The sequence below is a fragment of the Podarcis filfolensis genome (genome assembly GCF_964270895.1).
Source record: "Podarcis filfolensis genome assembly, chromosome: 1".
Classification (NCBI taxonomy): Eukaryota; Metazoa; Chordata; class Lepidosauria; order Squamata; family Lacertidae; genus Podarcis; species Podarcis filfolensis.
The window spans coordinates 5,823,084-5,842,535 of NC_139604.1; the positions used below are offsets into that span (position 1 = coordinate 5,823,084).

The 19,452-nt window shown below is 41.8% G+C and overlaps 2 protein-coding genes across 13 annotated transcripts in view; one reads left to right on the forward strand and one right to left on the reverse strand.

Moving 5' to 3' along the window:
- Positions 1-19,452, reverse strand: part of TRPM8 (transient receptor potential cation channel subfamily M member 8) — a 474,483-nt gene that overhangs the window by 116,195 nt on the left and 338,836 nt on the right. The gene's annotated exons all lie outside the window — the stretch shown is intronic.
- The window catches only part of AGAP1 (ArfGAP with GTPase domain, ankyrin repeat and PH domain 1), a 323,065-nt gene that overhangs the window by 37,194 nt on the left and 266,419 nt on the right, over positions 1-19,452 (forward strand). For 3 of the 7 annotated variants that reach the window (XM_083627251.1, XM_083627253.1, XM_083627250.1), the window contains exons 4-5: positions 182-193; positions 12,021-12,106. In XM_083627251.1, the coding sequence (XP_083483377.1) occupies positions 182-193; positions 12,021-12,106 (98 nt within the window). Of the gene's footprint in view, positions 1-181; positions 194-9,027; positions 9,169-9,328; positions 12,107-19,452 lie in introns of those variants that run through there. The other 4 variants (XM_083627256.1, XM_083627254.1, XM_083627252.1 and 1 more) reach the window with 2 other exon arrangements.

A 19,452-nucleotide genomic window follows, 5' to 3' on the forward strand; every position in this document is an offset into this window, starting at 1 on the left:
TCAGTTGAACAAAGTGGGTTTAGGTTTGAAATTGTATGAATAATAGTAGCATCTAATTAAGGTAACACTCACTAAAATTAATATCCTGATATTTTTATTCTCCTTATGAACTTTAAAATGCAACTGAGACACTGAATTTCTGGTTCCTTCTTTTCCTTACTGGCTGTTCCATTCTTTGCAGATATGGATGCAGGTAACTATATGTCCTCTTCATAGCAGCACTTGTTTTGAAGAGAGGAAGCAAAGCTTTTGTACGAGTTTCCCCTTGTTTTGTGTGCCATTTTGTTTCCCTTTGATTTTAAGTTACAAACACATCCCACTGTCACTTGCTGTAGATGTCTTAGTAATAGTCATATGTAGAGTCATGTGTCTGTAACAACATCTGTTTGAAATTAACATTTCCTAAGGTGCTTTTAACTTCTGTATGCTAACAATAGTTACAAAGGGAACCCACAAAAGGCATTTGATTTTGACTCAGAGCCTTCTAACCCCCAAATCTCCCAAATCTTGCTTTGTTAATAGGACAGGGCGGGAGAACAGTTAAGTCCATGCTACATTCATTGTTGATTCACTGACTTCACAAGTCAAGGCTAAAATATGAGAGAGTGCTACTCCAGTGTTTACAGTTCTTTTCTGCCTCAGTGTGGTTTTGCATCCATAGAGCAAGTAGTAGCGCTGTATAAGAAGCCACAAGAAGAGCGCTTTGTGCCTGCCCTCAGTTAAGCTGCATAGCAGATCTGAGCTGGTGGTAGTATGGGGTTTTTTAGAGACTCTTAAAGCCCCCAGCCCCCCATTTTAATTGAAAGAGAGCTTTGCCTGTTTAAATATAGATAACTGCAGAGTGATTATTCTGTGTCAATACTGAGATTCTTATCTGGATAATTGTTCCAAGGTCAGACCACTATATGTGTCACTTGCTGTTCACTTTTGCTTTCTTAACGAAAGTGCCAAAAATATTTGCTCAAAAGCCACTAAGTGAGGAAAACATATTGCATATGAGTTAGATGTAGAACCCCCAAACTCCCCCCAATTCATGATCTCTGATTAACTTCTGGGAAATGGGATACAGGAGAATCACTGAGTAAAACATATTCATACTTGCTGACTGCAGTACTGTGTGGCACAGTACTGGATAAAGCTCACAATTTTTTAAAATCATGTACTAAGGGACATGTTTATGGCATGTAGCACCATAGGTTGAGCTTGCTGGTAAAAGTGTGCATGTCATGGGGTATAGTCCTTCCCACTGCTAGCAGAAAATATGAATGCATAATGCGGAGCAAAGTAAGTGAAGTTACAGAATAAGCCAGCCATGATGCAGCTTCTTTGCTATCTGTTTTGAACTAATGCCTTCATCCCTACAAGATAGGTTGTTCCTTAGTTGTGCTATCTGTTTGCTTTTTTACTGGTCTTAAAGCAGGGCAGAAATTGAGGCAGGAATCTGTAGTTATTAGCTATCATGTCACTCTTATTTCTACACCTTTCCCCACAACTAGTTAGTTGATTGTTTTTCAATATCTTTAGGAGAATTTGAAATGCTGTTATTGTTGTAACGTGGGGTTTGTGATTTCAGCTCTCTTGACATAATATGCTGGAGACAGTTCTGTAGTAACACTTCTTTATTAAAGCAAACAAGACTGAGAACTGAGGAGGGGAGAGCTACATTTATAGGGACAGGGAACTAGCTAGAAAGGATACATTTTGGAGGGAACAATATCAGGCAATCACAGTCCTGCCTTTTGGAGGAAACCAATAAGACAGAGGATCCAAATACAGCAGCTTAAATGAACCAATAGTAGCTGTACCCTTTGGAACCAAAAGGCAGTTACTTTACCCTAATGCAAATACAGACAATAATAATACAGATATAAAATCCTTTGACTCAATACACAACAGTTATGATTCTCCCTGATCTGTCCTCACTTTTTAACCTTAAAAGGATAAAAAAATAAAAATAGTTGGGTCATGAAGAAAATATATAAAAAGAAAGTATGTTTTGTAAGCCAAATGTATGCATCTGAGGACTTATCTAATGTCTCTTAACATAGATAGACTTGTCAGACAATATATGTCTCCTAAAAGATTACTTTCTTCCATGTTGGCTATGGGAGTTATATTCCAACCCATCGGGTGGGTACCAGGTTGAGGAAGGCTGGCAAAAATCCATGGACAGAGAAAAGGTTTATTTGTTGCCAACACTTCATAATGTGATAATGCCTTGCACATCATTTTTCCAATATGGAGGTGATCTCTGTGTATGAAAAATGAAGGTGCCTAAATGTAATTGTGTTAGCTTTCAGATCCCTATAAAGCTTTTTTTATGATGTCTCCAATGCATTGTAAAAATGAGAATGATTTGTAGTAGCGGAATATAATTGAAAGTATGTATATTTACATATATCTAATATCTGTAGTTTGGTCATACCTTTGCTAGGACCAACCAGGTAAGGTACAAATCAAGGCCTGCGGCAGGGGAACAAGGAAAAATACCCCTCCCCCGTACAAAGATTAAGCTAGATAAGGCCAGCTTGTAGACTCAGTTCTAAGATGGAGACTGCATGTTAAATTGGTCCCTCCCCAATGCTACAAATGTATGGTTATTCATTGACTATTCTGGGGTAAAGAAGCAATCTTATTCCCAGTTTCTAAGCGACTAAAGTCTGAATTGTAACTTAGATCTGTCTTGCACTTTAAACAAACAAACTATATCGGTTCTTGGGTGTGTAGACTACCTTTTGCTTCTGCATACTTGGATGTTTCTGAATATTTCTGTGAGAAAAAAAATTAGAGTAACACTTGGGAGTGGGGTAGGGAAATTTGTGTTAGGATTATTACAAGGCTTGAGTGGTTTAGCAGCATAGCCACCCTACTGGTTATTGGAAATTGCTGTATGTTTACTTTTGGCTTATGTTTACTTTTGGTGATGGGATTTGTAAAGGGAATTGGGGGTTGCTCGTGCGTAAGGGGGCTGCTGCTCTAGGCAACGTTGTCTGGCTAAACCTTTCCCTGGCTGGACAGCCCTTTCTCCGTGGCTGTGTCAGTCACTGGCAGAATCCGTCAGTGGGCGTTTCCTGAACTTCTTCCAACATAAAAGCTCTTTGGCGCCAAGTCTCCACCTAGCCTCCCTGCGCGGAAGTCTTCTGCGCAGAGTGGGCGTGGCCAGCGGAGGTCCTGGGCTCTCCCCGCTGGTCTCAGTGGAAGAGTCTTGGAGCCATCTCTCCGAAGTCCTTCCCTGCTCCCCTTTCTTCCTGGTGTCGTGCCGATTTCCTTCCTCAAAGGAAGTGTTCTCTCTCTCCCTGCTGGTCCCTTCTCCTGCATCGTTGGGGAGCCTTACCTCCACTCTTGGCTCCGATGGCAGTTCCCTGACAGGAGTGTTATAGACTGGTATCTGCCTATTTAATCTGATCATTCTAACACTGAGTAGCAGTTTTAAGAATGCAGGAATTGTATATAAGGGCTACCACAGGACCAGTAAAGTATTTAAAGAAATAATTAGTATTGTTCCCAGGAGCATAGTCACCAGCCATGTTCCTGGGAATGATCCTGTCATAATGCCACATTATTCCCATTGAACCATTCTGTGATACACTCTGGGCAGCTCCCAACAGAATATTAAAAATGTGATAAAACATCAAACATTAAAAACTTCCCTGAACAGGGCTGCCTTCAGATGTCTTCTAAAAGTCAGATAGTTACTTATTTCCTTGACATCTAATGGGAGGGCGTTCCGCAGGGCAGGTGCCACTACCAAGAAGGTCCTCTGCCTGGTTCCCTATAACTTCACTTCTCGCAGTGAGGGAACTGCCAGAAGGCCCTTGGAGCTGGACCTCAGTGCCCGGGCAGTATGATGGGGGTGGAGACGCTCCTTCAGGTATACTGGGCTGAGGCTGTTTAGGGCTTTGAAGGTCAGCACCAACACTTTGAATTGTGCTCAGAAACTTGCTGGGAGCTCTATTGCCAGTTCATTTTTTCATTAGAGGAAAGAAAGAGGAAACCTTAATAGCTATTCTCATAATGATAGGCTCACCACCCTTCCCAACAAATGAATAGATTTCACTGCCGTCCCAAATGGTCAGACAACTTAGGTCCAATGTTAATTTCTACTACATCCTTTATAAACCCTACGATTCCCAAGATGGGTTATAGAAGAAATCTTAAAAAAAAAAAACATATGAAAGAAAACCTAAAAGTTGTAAAATAAGCTGCATAAAATCCTCAGCTAGGTGCAGAGGAAGGGGTGTGCGGTAGGGGCGGTTCGTACCGGGTGTCACCACTGAGGGTGGGTGACAAAATGCCAGTTTTAACAAGCATCCTCATTTATAATGCATTATTGGAGTCCAATGTGGAAATTACCAGAATATGAATAACTGAATCTAAGCTATCTCTCCGGATAGTGTTGCAACCTTGTGAAAGTTGCTCTGTTGCATGGAGACTACCCACAGGTATGCAGTTACACCCCAGGAGAATCCCCTAGACTGTGAAGCTTTAGGGTAGGAGTGGGGGACCTGTGACCTTCCAGATGTTGTTGGAATATAATTCCCATCTTCCCTGACCATTGACTATGCTTGTTGGGTCTGATGAGAGTTGGAGTCCAATAACATCTGGAGGGCCGCAGGTTCCCTATCCCTAGGTTTATTGGCTATCATCTAGCCTGTTAAAAAGCCCAAGCACTAATTCAGTAATTCCACTGTCTCACCTGTGTAGTAGTCCCCCAGTACTATCTTCTGGAATCTTCCACCCAAGCCAAAACTGAACAGCACAATATGATATTCCCCCTCTCCTCCGTAGAAAGCCTGCCAAGAGGGAAGATATGGTCAGTGGTATTGAAATTTTCCAAGATGCCTTAGAAAATAAACAGGGCTGCATACTTCTCTTTCTCTTATGATAATCCCGTTCTACTCCCTTGCTAATGGTACATGGGGTGCCTCAAGGTTTCATTTTATGCCCCATGCTATTTGCCATCAGCATGAAGTGATCTGGGCTAAAGTGTCACCATGATTTGGATGATATTTTGCCCTACCTTCCTTTCCGTCTTGTAGTTCCAGGAGGAGTGTTGAACTTCTAAATTGATGTCTAGAGGCTTTTCTGAGTTGGATAAGACTAAGGAAGCTGAAGTTTAGGAACAACATATGTCTCCTTCTCCACACTCACATAACTCTCAAGTTTCTCTTTTTGACAAGCTGCATGGGCTTCCTGAGTCAAATCCTTATCAAATTCAGTGATATTATTTACTGTTAAGTTCAGAGTTGCAACATTTGTAGCCAAAACATCCATTTGGCCTTGTAACTTTCCCAAGAGAACAAAAACTCTGTCCAACTCAACCTGAATTTTCCCTCCTCCAGCCATTCTTGTAATGTCCCAAATCCCCCTCTAGAGGGATTTTGGTAACTTAGTATTCTTTCCAGTTAAAATCCAAAAATCAAGTTAGTTTGTATCAGTTCTTCCTTGTTTTCAACAAAATATAACCAAATTGCAACAAATATATCCAGCAGAGACAGCAGAAACAAAATTATCTTTTTCCTTCTTGACAGCTAGTTTTGACAGCTGTCAAACTCTTCTATATCTCCTCAACAGGCTCTCTCGCGGATCACTCCCGGGTCTGGAGGGGGGTGGCACTTCAGCTCTCAAAATTAGCTCTTATCCTCCAGTAAAATTACTTATACTTATACTGCCAAATCGTGAAATTAATATCTTTTACCCAATGAAGAAAAAGAAATTCTCTCGACCTTAGTTAACTAGTCCTTGCTTTAAATTATTTACAAGACGGGGAGGCGGACTTCCTGTTTGCGCCTTCCCCGATCGTGCCAAATTCAACAAAAAAAAATTTCTTTACAAGTCCAATTTCCGTACTACTCACGGGTTGTTACTTTTAGAGTCCAATTGTTCACAAGAAGAAGTCAGCGCTCTCCGACCATGGCATGCGGCTTCACTCCGCAGGAGGAGCAGTCGACTCTCAGCACCGCGCCGCTCACCCCGTCCCCCGTCCCGAAGCCTTTAAAAAGGCTCCTTCGCAGGTCGGGGGGGCGCAAATGGTGCCCGCCAAGTCACCAGGTTCACAGGCTTCAGCGCCTGTGATTTCTGAGGGTCCCCGCGTCGCCGCAGCGGCAAGACCCAAATCCTGCAGAGCCGATTCCCTCCAGAGCTCGGAGGGAATCCGCCATTAGTCGATCGCGCTAACCCGGAAGTCCAGGAAGCTGAAGTTTAATTAGGTAAGATAGAATTAAGAAAGAAGATTCAGGTGGGGATCTTTGATGGGTTGCACTTGCCCTGAAGGATCAGGGTCAGGGTCAGAGATATGAAAACTAGGAGCTAAATGGCACCTTAAACCTAGGTTATGGGCGCAACAAGGGAGTGTCTCGGTGCACTTTTTTAATAACAAGAAAACAAAGCTGAAAATGAATGAACTGCAGCTAAAATATTATGTTCAATTTTCACATGTTCTAGTCCTTCCCTTGCGCACCCTCCTAATATTCTTAAGAGGGTCTCTTCTCCAGTCTTCAGAGAGTAGCTGGAAGTGGGGAGGCAGAAAAAGGTCCATCTTTCCTTTTACTCTGCAGTTTTAATCTGAAATCTTAGGCCCAGAGCTCAGAAACCACTTGTGCTAATGAAATTCCCTGTCACAAAAAGTGCCTAGAACAATGGGAGTTTCAAACACTGATCAGGCTCACAGCTTGGGTATGTTTTTGGACTCTTCTCTAACTGGATAAGTTCATGTGGTTGCAGTGCCCAGAGCTGTATTCAACCAACTTCAGTAGTACACCAGCTGTGACCCTACCTGGAGATGTTGGACCTCGCCATGGTTACTCACACACTGGACATCAGCAAAGAGCTCTTCCCAGGGCTGCCTTTGAAGATGCCTTGGAAGCTACCACTGCCACGCTCTGCAGCTCCCTGGCTTTTGTCTGGAGCAAGGTGATCAGATCAGATCAGATCAGATCTCACACTGATATTTTGCCACTTATACTGGTTGCCAGTGTGTTTCTGGGCTCAATTCAAAGTTCTGGTGATAACTTTTAAATCCCTGAACAATATTGGACCAAGTTACTTTAGGGACCACTTGCACCCATTTCAGCCTACCCATATCCTAATATCTATATCTGAAGCCTGTTGAGATGATCGCTGTAAAAACTTTTGGGCACAAGGATCAGCACCCTTCTGAGGTAGCCACCATTTATGGGATTTAATTGCAATCAAATTCTGTCACTCACTTTTTTTTAAAAAAAGCCCTAAAAACATAGTTGTTTTAGAGTGGCCTTTGGGGATTAAATGTGTTGTTGGCGGTTGGATTAGAATGGTTGAGGCACATATCTAATGCTAGTTTTGACCTATGTTAGTGTGTGTCCTGTTTTGCATATCATGGTAAGCTAAACTATGCTTACTGGGATTGCATGAACACTCTGGCTTCAAGAGATGAACTCACACCTGATCTCCTCCTCCCTGGTCCTTTTAGCTCAGCTGAGTATGGCAGCTAAGCCAATGTTTGGTTTAGCATGTTGGCTGAACCCAGGATTGTGGTTACACTCTCCTCTTTAACCACAGTTGATAGCCAATAACAAATCATGACAACAGATTGTAGTTCATGAGGAGAGAGCTCAACTACGATACTAGTGGTAAGCTTAGCTGCAGTGCAACATCAAGCTGAGCTGAAAGGTCCAAGGAGGAACAAAGTGGATGTGACCTCCCCAGAAACCAGCATGTTTGTGCAAAGTCATGGGTTGATTTAATAGTTTTACTGTTGTATTTTAATTGATTGACACTGATGTACTTTAGTGACTGTATACCACTTTGTGAGACTGTTGTTATAAAAAGTAGTATAAATGAATGAATAATAAATACAGTGGTACCTCGGGTTACATACGCTTCAGGTTACATACGCTTCAGGTTACAGACTCCGCTAACCCAGAAATAGTACCTCAGGTTAAGAACTTCAGGATGAGAACAGAAATTGTGCTCCGGCGGCGCGGCGGCAGCAGGAGGCCCCATTAGCTAAAGTGGTGCTTCAGGTTAAGAACAGTTTCAGGTTAAGAACGGACCTCCTGAACGAATTAAGTACTTAACCCGAGGTACCACAGTAGTAAACAATTTTCTCAGTCACACAATCATTAGGAAACTAATTGGCAATAATACCTGTGTAAAAGTACAGACCTGTTTTAATTTTCATGTTTTGGCATCATCATAGCTGTCAACTTTTCCCTTTTCTTGCGAGGAATCCTATTCGGAATAAGGGGATTTCCCTTAAAAAAAGGGAAACGTTGACAGCTATGGTCATCGTGACCGCTTTGTAAACCCTTTTGTGTGAAATGCTTCAGCGTCCAAGAATTGATTTAAAAGGAAACATCTCATTTGTACTGGAAAACGTTTGATGTAATTAGATACAGAGATCATATCTTTAGAGCTTATGTTATGCTAACTGGTATGCATTTCATATCAGAGAAACAATATTGCCCTTCAAGTCGAAGAAACTCCTATGGCCTATGTTATAAAGTTGCAGACAACCACATAATAAAACCTGTTACTACTTACTGTACATGGAGTGTGTGTGTGCCTGTGTAGCTACAACTAATATATCTGAATAATAACATAAAAGTCTTACTTGGAACTTTTATTCTTGTGTCAAGTTGACAAGAAGCCTTTAAAAACCGCTTGTAAATGGTGTAGAGGTGTTATTTATGATTTAGTAGGATATAATTATGTTAAATAAATAAAATAGAAATTTGCGAGATGGAGTAAATGAAGATAATATAAACCCATTTGGTGCTTGCAATATTTTGCTATCTGTATGTGCCATTTCTTACTGAGTAAGTTCACCTCATGTGTTTGTCATCACATGAGATTTGCCTTTTACATTGAGAGCTCTTTCCAGTAATTGTTTTTATCCTTTTGTCAGCAAAATAATAGTAAAAAATTACAACACCCAATTTAGGATGATGACTGAATATTGTAACGAGAGTCCATGTAAAAAGAAGAAGAAGAAAAGGAGATATTTGATTTTGGAGCTAGATCTCTGCATAATCTAGTGGTAGAAATCATTCAGATTTGTATCCAACACTGCTGTTCTGCTAGCAAGGAAGACACACATCTGCCCTCCTCACTGCTATACCCCCTGCACACCTTCAAATTCTGTTCCAGAGTGTTGAACACTTTGGAGCAGATTTTGAGGGCATGTAGGTGCCGGCTTGCCAGAGCAGCTTCGTCACGCTGGCCACGTGACCCGGAAGTGTCTCCGGACAGCGCTGGCCCCCGGCCTCTTAAGTGAGATGGGCGCACAACCCTAGAGTCGGACACGACTGGCCCGTACGGGCAGGGGTATCTTTACCTTTACCTTTAGAAAGACGAAGTCACATTGTGCAAATGGAACACAGTGCATGCAGTGTTGGATACGACCTTCAGTGTTCCATAAAATAGATGGAACTTCACTAGAGGCATGGGTTACAGTTTTTTACAATGCAGAAAGGATTATTAATCTCAAATTAAGCTCTCAACTCTGAGTCACAGATCCTAACTTTTTGCTCTTTGACTAGATGAGTTGTGCTTCCTCCCATGAACAGAAGCTCTTCCTGTTCACGGAGTGAAAGTTAAGGAACCAAGCTTATGTTAATATTTAGAGAGCTTTTTAGTTCCTCAAGCAAGGAGGCAAAGGGCAAATCATGTTGTGCCCCAGCCCAACAGAATTTGCACGGTACATTTCATTTCTTTTACAGAAAAGTAATTTTATTGGGTTGTGTCCAGTTGTGTCCCTCTGTCCTACTGTTCCAGTGAAGGCATTAATTGGTGGAAAGGGTGGGGAAATGATTTTCACAGTTTTCCTCTTCAGACTCCTATGCACACACATACACATCTGCCTAGAAAGTTGGGTAACCCTTTGGAATAATGTGGGATGTGGCATGATGAGTTGTAGAGAAAGGAAGAATTTGCAAAAATCACTCCTCCACACCACTCACATAAGTCTTTGTTGTATCAAAGTGGTTTACAATTGGATGCGCCCCATTGTATTAAATTATTTCACTTCTAAAGAACATGGCCATAAGAACACATTTTACCCAAACACTAATTTATACATATATACATGAGTTACAGATAGCATTGATTGCTGCATTCATGTTTGATCAAAGCTCTTCAACTCCACTTGCTGTGTACATATCTAGGAAGACACTATAAGCTTAATTGGTTTTTATTTTTGTTTATTTTTTCCGTTTAAAGTGAACTGTTCTTAAAAGAGTAAAATAAGCTGCTTTTGGATTTTTTGCAATGAATTCAGTTCTACAACAATGGGAGTATTGTTTTTAACTTGCTACTTACTGCAGTGGTACCTCAGGATGTGAACGGGATCTGTTCCGGAGCCCTGTTCACATCCTGAAGTGAACGCAACCCACATGTGCACTCGCACGGGTCGCAATTTGCCGCTTCTGCGCATGCGTAAGTGGCGAAACCTGGAGGTAATGTGTTCCGTTACTTCCGGGTCGCTGCGGAGCACAACCCGAAAGCGCTCAACCTGAAGCGTACTCAACCCAAGGTATGACTGTATATGGTATGTTGAAGTATGGCTTACCAGGACGGCACACACATGCTGTGTCCCATAGAAGAGCTCTCAGTATTTTGCTCCTCCCTGGTCCAAAGTGATGCAGCAGCTGAGCCAAGGGTTGGTTTAGCATGTCATTCCAACCTGGTCTCATGGTTCTCAACTCATTAACCAAGAGCTTTAGGCAAAGTTTGTACTTGGTCATGGTTAAGGAGCAGAGAGCTTAGTCATGAGCCCAGGTTTGGCTGACCCTAAGCCAAATGTTTACTTAGCTGCTGCACTGCAGAGAGCTAAAAGAACTGGAGAAGAGCAAAGCAACTGTGATGTTATACCTGGGAGCATATATGTTCACACTAAGTCATGGATTGGATGGGAACATAACTGGTATGTGATACTGCTGCAATAATGGTTTTCTACTTAAGAAATATATATTTAAGGAATATTTAAGGAAAAACACAAAATACTTAATATTTAAATGTAAAAGTGATTTAAATGCTATGAAACTAAGGATACAATCCTATAAACACTTAGCTGGCAGTGTGTCTCACTAACATTAATGATAGTTACTTCTGAGTTGTCGGTTACCCTCTTCATCCCTGGTCAACATAGCCCAATCTATGTATTTACAGACTCATTCCCTGTTCCTTCAACATATGAAGGTCACATGGGTTTTGAGTGTAGCATAAGTGCCTTCACTTTCTGAGGCATTGTTTAAATCCATACTGAGACTTTCAGCAGGCCAAATTGGGTAATCCCTTCTTAGTCTATTATACTAGAAAGCCTCAACATGTTTTCGCATTATCTTCACTCTGTCATGTGAGAGAAAGCATGGTGCTTAAAATATTGTTTGATTTCAGAGGAGTTACCACTGGATGTTTAAGCTTGAGGTACAGCTGTGTGTGTGGTTCCCCTGCCCCCCTTTTGTTCATGTGCTAAATACTCTCCTTTCAAAATAAATTCTTTGTGCAGATTAAAAATTCATATACTTAGTCGTTTTCTAACTGAAACCTACAACAGATACTGTTATAGTAAATTTTCTTTTTTTGTCTAACACATGTTGTAGTAGTATAGTTTTTACCTGTAATAGTGAGATATCATTTTCATGATGTGTGTTTTGCTTTGTAGAACTAGGCTTCTCTTGATGAAAACTAAAAGCTCAAGCAACTGAATACAGATTTATGAAGAGAGTGCTCACACAGCTAGATCGTTCATATTTTAGAAATTTAGTTATTACTCGTTTTTTTGAAACCAGAGAGCCAAACTAAAAGATGGATTGTATGCCTCAGTTATTTTGAATGGGGTAGAATTTTTTATTCAGACTGAACTATAAATGCACACTGGAACATGTCTTTCTTTGTTATCTTCTCTGTAGCATTCAGTAAAATATTAATAGCTGTAATGCCACAACATGTTTCAGACAAGTAGGAGTAGTTTTCCTCAAGAAAAGCCTTTATTATTCTGTGTTTGTAACTTTTCTGTAACTAGTTGTTTTGTGTGACAGGTGGGAGATTCAAGAAGGAGATAGTAGTTGATGGACAGAGTTACCTGCTGCTGATTAGAGATGAAGGTGGTCCTCCTGAGGCACAGGTGAGCACAGTGTTTAAGTGATATTAACAGAATGAAAAATTGGTGACAAATGCCACACCGTTATGCCAGAGTGTAAACTGGTGGAATCAGTGCTTGCTCAGTGCTGTCAAAATTAAAAAAAAAGTTCTTTCATAAGCTACACCAGAACCAGCCCTCATAGCCTGTTTCCCATTAAAAAGCCCCTGAATTTGCCAGTAGGAGCATAACCTCCAGCAGCAGAACCAGTCTAGTAATACTATAGGTTTGGATATGTTCAGCCTTCTGCTCTGCAGATTAATGATCTGAAGAGCAGATATTATATGATTTTCTTACCCATCACAATGCTTCCCCCTGGGCCTGTTTGTGCTCTGCTTCTGCACCCTCTTTTTGTTGTTCAACTCTTTTCAGGTGGATTTTCAGGTGTGCACAGACACAAACGTGTCATAATAGCATACAAATTAAATACCCAATAAACATGAGAGAGAATGAGTATGAGCCATGTCCATATTTTGACATTGACCCTATTTAAGGAGCTTAAGATATCATAGAATTGCAGAGTTGGTACCCCAAGGGTCATCTAATCCAATCTCCTGTAATGCAGGAATCTATGACAGATGGCCACCCTACCTCTGCTTTAAAACATCCACCACCTCCAAAGAGAGACCGTTCCACTGATGAACAGCTCTTCCTGTCAGAAAGTTATTTCTGATGTTCAGTCAGAATCTCCTTCCTTGTAACTTGAATCCATTGGTTCAAGTCCTACCCTCTAGAGCAGGAGAAAACAAGCTTGCTCCATCTTCCATGTGATAGCCCTTTAGATATTTGAAGATGGCTATAATATCTTCTCGCAGTCTCCTCTTTTCCAGGCTAAACATACCCAACTCCCTCATCAGTTCCTCATGAGACTTGGTTTCCAGACCCTCGATCATCTTGGTCGCCCTCCTTTGCATACATTCCAGTTTGTCAATATTGTGCCCAGTATTGGACACAGTATTCCAGGTGTGCTCTGACCAAGGTGGAATAGAGCGTCACTGTTACTTCCTTGATCAGAACGCCATACTTCTGTTGATGCAGCCTAGAATAGCATTAACTTTTTTTTTGCCGCTTCATCACACTGTTGTCTCATTTTCAGCTTGTGGTCTACGACCCCTAAATCCTTTTCACATGTATTACTGGTAAGCCAGGTGTCCCCCATTTTATATTTGCGCAGATGGTTTTTTCTGCCTAAGTGTAGAACCTTGCATTTGTCCCTATTGAATTTCATTTTGTTAGTTTTGGCTCAGTTCTTCAATCTGTTAAAGTAATCTTGAACCCCGATTCTGCCTTCTGTGACATTGGCCTCCGCTCCCAGTTTGGTGTAATCTGCAAATTTGATGAGCATCCCCTCCACTCCTTTATCCAAGTTGTTTATAAAGATGTTGAACAACAATGGGCCCAGGAAGGAACCACTTTTCACTTTTCTCCAGAATGAGGAAGAACTGTTAGTGAGCACTATTTGGGTTTGGTCAGTCAACCAGCTACAAATCTACCTAACAGCTATCCAGTCCACAATTTACCAGCTTCTCCACAATAAGATCACGGGGGACTTCGTCAAACGCCATACTTAAATCAAGATACACTGCATCCACAGCATTCCTCTGATCTACCAAGCTCTAAATCTCAAACAATATGTGAAAGTTCATAATAGGGCCATTGTTTTAGCTGTTTTAGCTGTTCATAATTTGTGTGGGTTTTTGTAGCTATTTGTTTTTGTTGAGGAAAGGGAGATGTGTCTTGGAGGAAAGGAGCTATGCAGGCTGTGAGGGGATTATAGTGGTTTGGGGTTAGGAGGAGCTGTGAGTTGAGAGGTGGGGCAGGCTGTGTAAAGGGCACATCACACAGGCAGTTAGTGACTGCCTTGTGCCAGCCCTTCCTCCAGTCTGAGGAATTGCAGTTGTTTTATCAGCCAGCCTTTGAACCTGAGGCAGCTGTTGTTGAATGCCTGTTCAGCTCTGAATAAGACTCATCCATGATTTGATGTATATCACTGAGACCTGGGTGAGTGAGCAGAGTTCAGTTGGTCTCTCTCTCTCTTTTTCTCTCTTTCCAGTTGAAGGAAGGGATCTAGAGTATGTGTTTTTGGCACTGGGCAATTGGGTCAGATTACAGATTTTGCTGGTTTACCGCCTACCTTGCTGCCTAGCAGTCTCCCTATCTGAGCTGAGAGAACTGGTTTCGGAGGTGGTGTTGAGAATTCCCAGATTGCTAGTTCAAGGGAACTTCAACGGATGCCTTTTTAACATATCTTTAAGTGCCAGGCAAAATCATTCCTCTTCTCTCAGGCCTTTGACTCATTAAACAACCTATGGCCTTTCAAACTGTGTATGTGGGAGTGGTCATTGTTTTTGCTTGTTGTTAATGTATTTTTTTGTTTTTGTATTTATATTTTAAACTGCCATGTCATCTTCAGATAAAGGGTGGCTAAATAAATAAATGACAAGGATCTACAAATAAGGACAAAAAGCAGTATTGTAATTCCATACCAAAATATATGTTACGCTTGTAAAATGCCAGACACATATGTCAAGAAACAGGATGTGAAAAAATCCAGTTTATAACAGAATGGCATTTTAATACACAAAAACTGAGATTCTACATAGCAGTGCAATAAAAACACTTACACAGTAAACATCCAGTTTACTGGATGTTGACTATAATTATTCACTGCACTGCAGAAATATACTAAAAGTAACTAGTTATACTGTGGTGGATACCAGCATGGGTGTCACAATCAAATTGTGCATATCTATTGTTGCTTCAGTAAAAAAACCAAATCAAAACACTTGGGGGGGCATTGAGAAGTTTTTTTGTAAGCAAGGTGCTTTTTTGATTAGGAAATGTAATTAACCTAGAGTAGTTCTTTATGCGAGCTGGGTATTTATGGTTTGAGTTGTGTTAAAGATTATAGAATGCATGCACCCTCAGCACATCATCTGATAACACAGTCTACAGTCCTGCTGGCTTCAGGGGTCAATAGGACTGAAACCTGCCTCCTCACCCATGAGCTGAGGTCACCCTGTGATGCCAATTGATAAACAGTTTGGCATGGGTTGGGGGAAATCCCCCATCCCTGTCCTAAATCCTTGATATCTGAAATCAGCCACTGCATATCAGTATTTGCTATCACACTCCTAATAACAGAATGGTGTATATTCTAAAATGTCACTTGAATTATTTGACATGAGTCCAAATACATACAGTAGGGGGTTGGTACCAACTGGTATATTACCCAGTCCAGCATATGCTAGTGTTTGGTTGTTGTTGTTGTTTTTTTAAAAAATAATATTCTGTACTGATCCTGCGGAAGAGTGCAGTGGGCTGTTGCAGCACCATGGAGAGCTCCTACTAAGCTGTGCCTACTGATTTTAAACAATTGGTAGCATGTCTACTCCTGAAGAAGCTACCCTGGACCCTGGGATTTATAGCAGCTATTGCCCAGTCACGAATACAAGCTTCTGGGGTAAGTTGGTGGAGAGAGTGGTGGTACAACAGTCACTGGAGATCCACTGGACTGGCAGGCTAGCATAGTTCATGGAGTCTGGTGGAAAGAACCTGGGAGTGTCCTGGTTTCAGATCTTAGGAGCCCTGGTGTTTTGAGATCGGGTTCAGTGATTCCCCTGATCACTAGTATTGGTCAGAGCTAGGACTTGATCTGGCTCCTAGCAATAATTTTGAAAGAGAATGGGTTAAAGTTGAGGGGGGGAACTAGCTGTTGTTTGTTCTTCCTTACCTTTTCCCCTTCAGTAACACCTTCCTATCAACAGTGGTTGCTCTCAGATAAGCCAGTGAAGTAATATTACAGGGTTAACAGGGATTTGATCAAAAGATCTGGCATAATTCCTAACTTTATCATGGTAGATAAATTTCTTCCTCTGGATTTGATGTAACTGCTAACAATTTATTTGTGATCTGTATGCATTGTTCTATATCTAAAAATGAAATACATTCATGAGTGTACTTAATGGAAACTTCAACTTTGAATGTATAGTATTGGTTAATTTATGCAATAGTGTTATTTCTTGGGACATGAATCTATTCCTGATCTATCTTAAATATACTATAATTATGTCATAAAGATATCAATTTTTTTCAATGACACGGAATATTTGGGATAAAATAACTGCCCATGGTAATGTCTTTGATCTGAAAATAACGCTACTTGCCAAATGTGAAATATTTTTCTAATACTGTTATTTCTCAATAAATTAAGAAATTAGTATTTATCTTTTAATTTTATCTTTGACTTAAATGTATTTCCAAAATCACTATAGCTTGTTTCGGTGAATACAGTGGTACCTCTGGTTACAAACTTAATTCGTTCCAGCTAATGGAGCTTCCCGCTGTTGCCACACTGCTGGAGCACGATTTCTGTTCTCATCCTGGGGCGAAGTTCTCAAACCAAGGTACTACTTCTGGGTTAGCAGAGTCGGTAACCCAAAGTGTTTGTAACCCAAGGTACCACTGTAGTTGTATATAACAAACTTTTGACTAAAGTCGTTCACTCATACTAGATTAATATGTACATATAAAGCATGCAACATGCATGAAGGGAACAGAATATTTAATAAAGTCTTCTACACATTTACCGAGTAGAGCAGTGTTTTATTCTGATCTTGAAATGTTGGGCCTGCTAAGTGGAGGCCATGTATGGCTAGAACCTTAGGGTATGGATTGATCAGAAAACTAATACCATGTTTGTTGATTGTTCCTTTATTTTGGGTCACACACCCCTTCCCCTTAATTTTTTTGGCAGATACTTTCAGTTTTATCAAAATGAGGGTTTAACCCTGGCTGCCTTGCTTCGCTATTCCTCCTACAGTAATAATTTACTCTGGTTCATTTGAATCCTGTAATCTGGAACTATTGTGATCACCACTGAACTATAAATTGCCATCTCAATATAAGTGTGTTCAACATCAATATAAGTGTGTAACACTGTTTCCTCTTCTAAAACAAAGGGTTATTGTATAGTGATAGAACCGAACCAGTTCGCTTAGAAGTACTGGGAGGGAACACTTCCATCCTGCAAGTACCTGTGCCACCAAAAAGTCACTCCAAAGGGACATTGGCAACAGGAAAATTCCCTTCCTTGAATTTTCCTAAGTTAACTTAGGATCCATGCCTTTGTGTTAATGCTCACAATCATATGGTTTCTAGAGCACGTGTGTTCGGCATGTTTCAGGGTGTTATTAAGAGTTACATAACATGACATTCTGTCCTGGCATTATTCTAGTAGCACATTTCTGTTTCACTCTTCTGATTTGCTGAGGACAGTACAGTCATACCTTGGTTCTCCCGAACACTGCAAACTCGGCAGTAAATGTTCTGGTTTGCGAATGTTTTTTGGAAGTCAAAGGTCTGACGTGGCTTCCGTAGCTTCCGATTGAGTGCAGGAAGCTCCTGCAGCCAATTGGAAGCCACACCTTGGTTTTCAAACGTTTCCGGAAGTCAAACAGACTTCTGGAACGGATTACGTTCGAGAACCAAGGTACGACTGTATACGAGATTTCCTTCTCCACTGTATCAAAAGGAAGCTCTTGTGAGGTAGATCAGGCTGAGAGATGGAGCTTCAAGACTGATTGGGGGTTTCAACCTGAGTTTCCACATTCAGAGTTAAAGCTGCTACACTGTTTTTGCTCCCAAAGTGGCATAGACTGCAAGTGTATGTGTTTAGATAGTCCTCTGTTGTGGATTGACTAGCGGTGATGGATACAGTTGAAAGGATTACATACTATGTATTCTCCCTTGCAAGTGGTATCATTGTTTCTTACTGTACATACATATGGACTGAGATCCAACATCAGTGGGACAGGGCAGCACTTAGCTGTGCTCCCATCACCAGCACCACTGCAGCTTACCAGGAGGGGAGGCAGTGGGGAAGTTGGTGCAGTTAGATTGTGCCTGCACCGTGTGCCAGCCCCTCCTCCAACCAAAGGAACTGTGTTTCTCCTATCAGTCAGCCCTTACGTCTGTGGCTGCTGCATCTGCTGTTGAATGCCAGGTTGGTTCTGCATCACTGAGACCTGGGTGGGTAAGCAGAATGCAGTTGCTTTCACCCAGCCATGCCTACCTGGGTACATGGTACAGTATCAGGGCAGAGTTGAGGGTCAGGGCAGTTGCAGTGGTCTATAGAAATGCCATATATCTCTCCAGGCTCTCTGTCCAGTTGAGAGGGGGGGGGATCAGAGTTTGTGCTCCTGGCGTTGGGCAGTCAGGACACATTAGGGATTCTACTGGTTTACCTCTCACCTTGGTGCCCAGTAGTCTCCCTGCCTGCATTGACAGAGGTGGAGTTGAGGACTCCTAGACTGCTGGTTTGGGGGGACTTCCACATCCATGCCGAGGCAACCGGCTCTAGGGTGGCTCAAGACTTCATGGCTGCCCTGATTGTCATGGGGCTGTCCCAACTTGTCCCTGGCACCAACACATGTGGCAGGCTGCACTTTGGACCTTATTTTCTCAACTGGGCAGGAAGAGGGTGATCTCTTGTTGTGGTCATATCACTTTCTGTTGAAATTCCAGCACCTTTTCCCCTCTGCAGAGGCAGGGGACATATGAGGATGGTCCACCCTCAAAGGCTGATTGATCCAATGGGATTCCAGATGGCTCTGGGGGATTTTCTGGCTGATATGACTGGTATTTCTGTTGAAGCCCCATCTGGACAAGGATAGCCTAACTTCTTTTATTTATGCTCTGGTAACATCTAGGTTAGTTTATCTCAACACATTATATATGGGGCTGCCTCTGAAGATGGTTCAGAAACTAGCTTGTGCAGAATTCAGTGGCCAGCTTGCTCACGGAGCCTGCCCTGACTGCCCTGGCTGCCAGTTAGTTTCAGGGCCCAATTCAGAGGTGAGTAGCATCCATTGCTAACATTCATAAAAGTGTTGTGTCACTAAATGTTTACAAAAATATACCTTTTATTGGGGAATAATAACCTGATGACAGGCTAGATTGTAAGGAATAACCTATTGACAATTTTGGTCACCGCTTGTTTTCAGTGATGTATTGGTGAGAGTGTTGAGCTAGGACCTGGGGGAAAAAGGTAGGGCTGCCATACACCTGGATTTTCCCAGACATTACTGGGATTTCAAAGGCAAAAGTGACATCCGGGGAGAGGGGGGATTTCCGGAAGGTGGCGGTTTGTCCTGGATCTTCAGCAAGTAAACAAAAAAATTGCACCTTTGTTCTCATTCACCTTTCTGCAACTAGAAGCAAGTCCTGACCAGATGAGATCTCTGAGGATGGAGGAACTTAGTCAGAGCAGAAAACGAGGTGACACTTGTTTCCAGATGGCAGGGCAGTGGGTGCGCCTGCTCCCCCTTCCT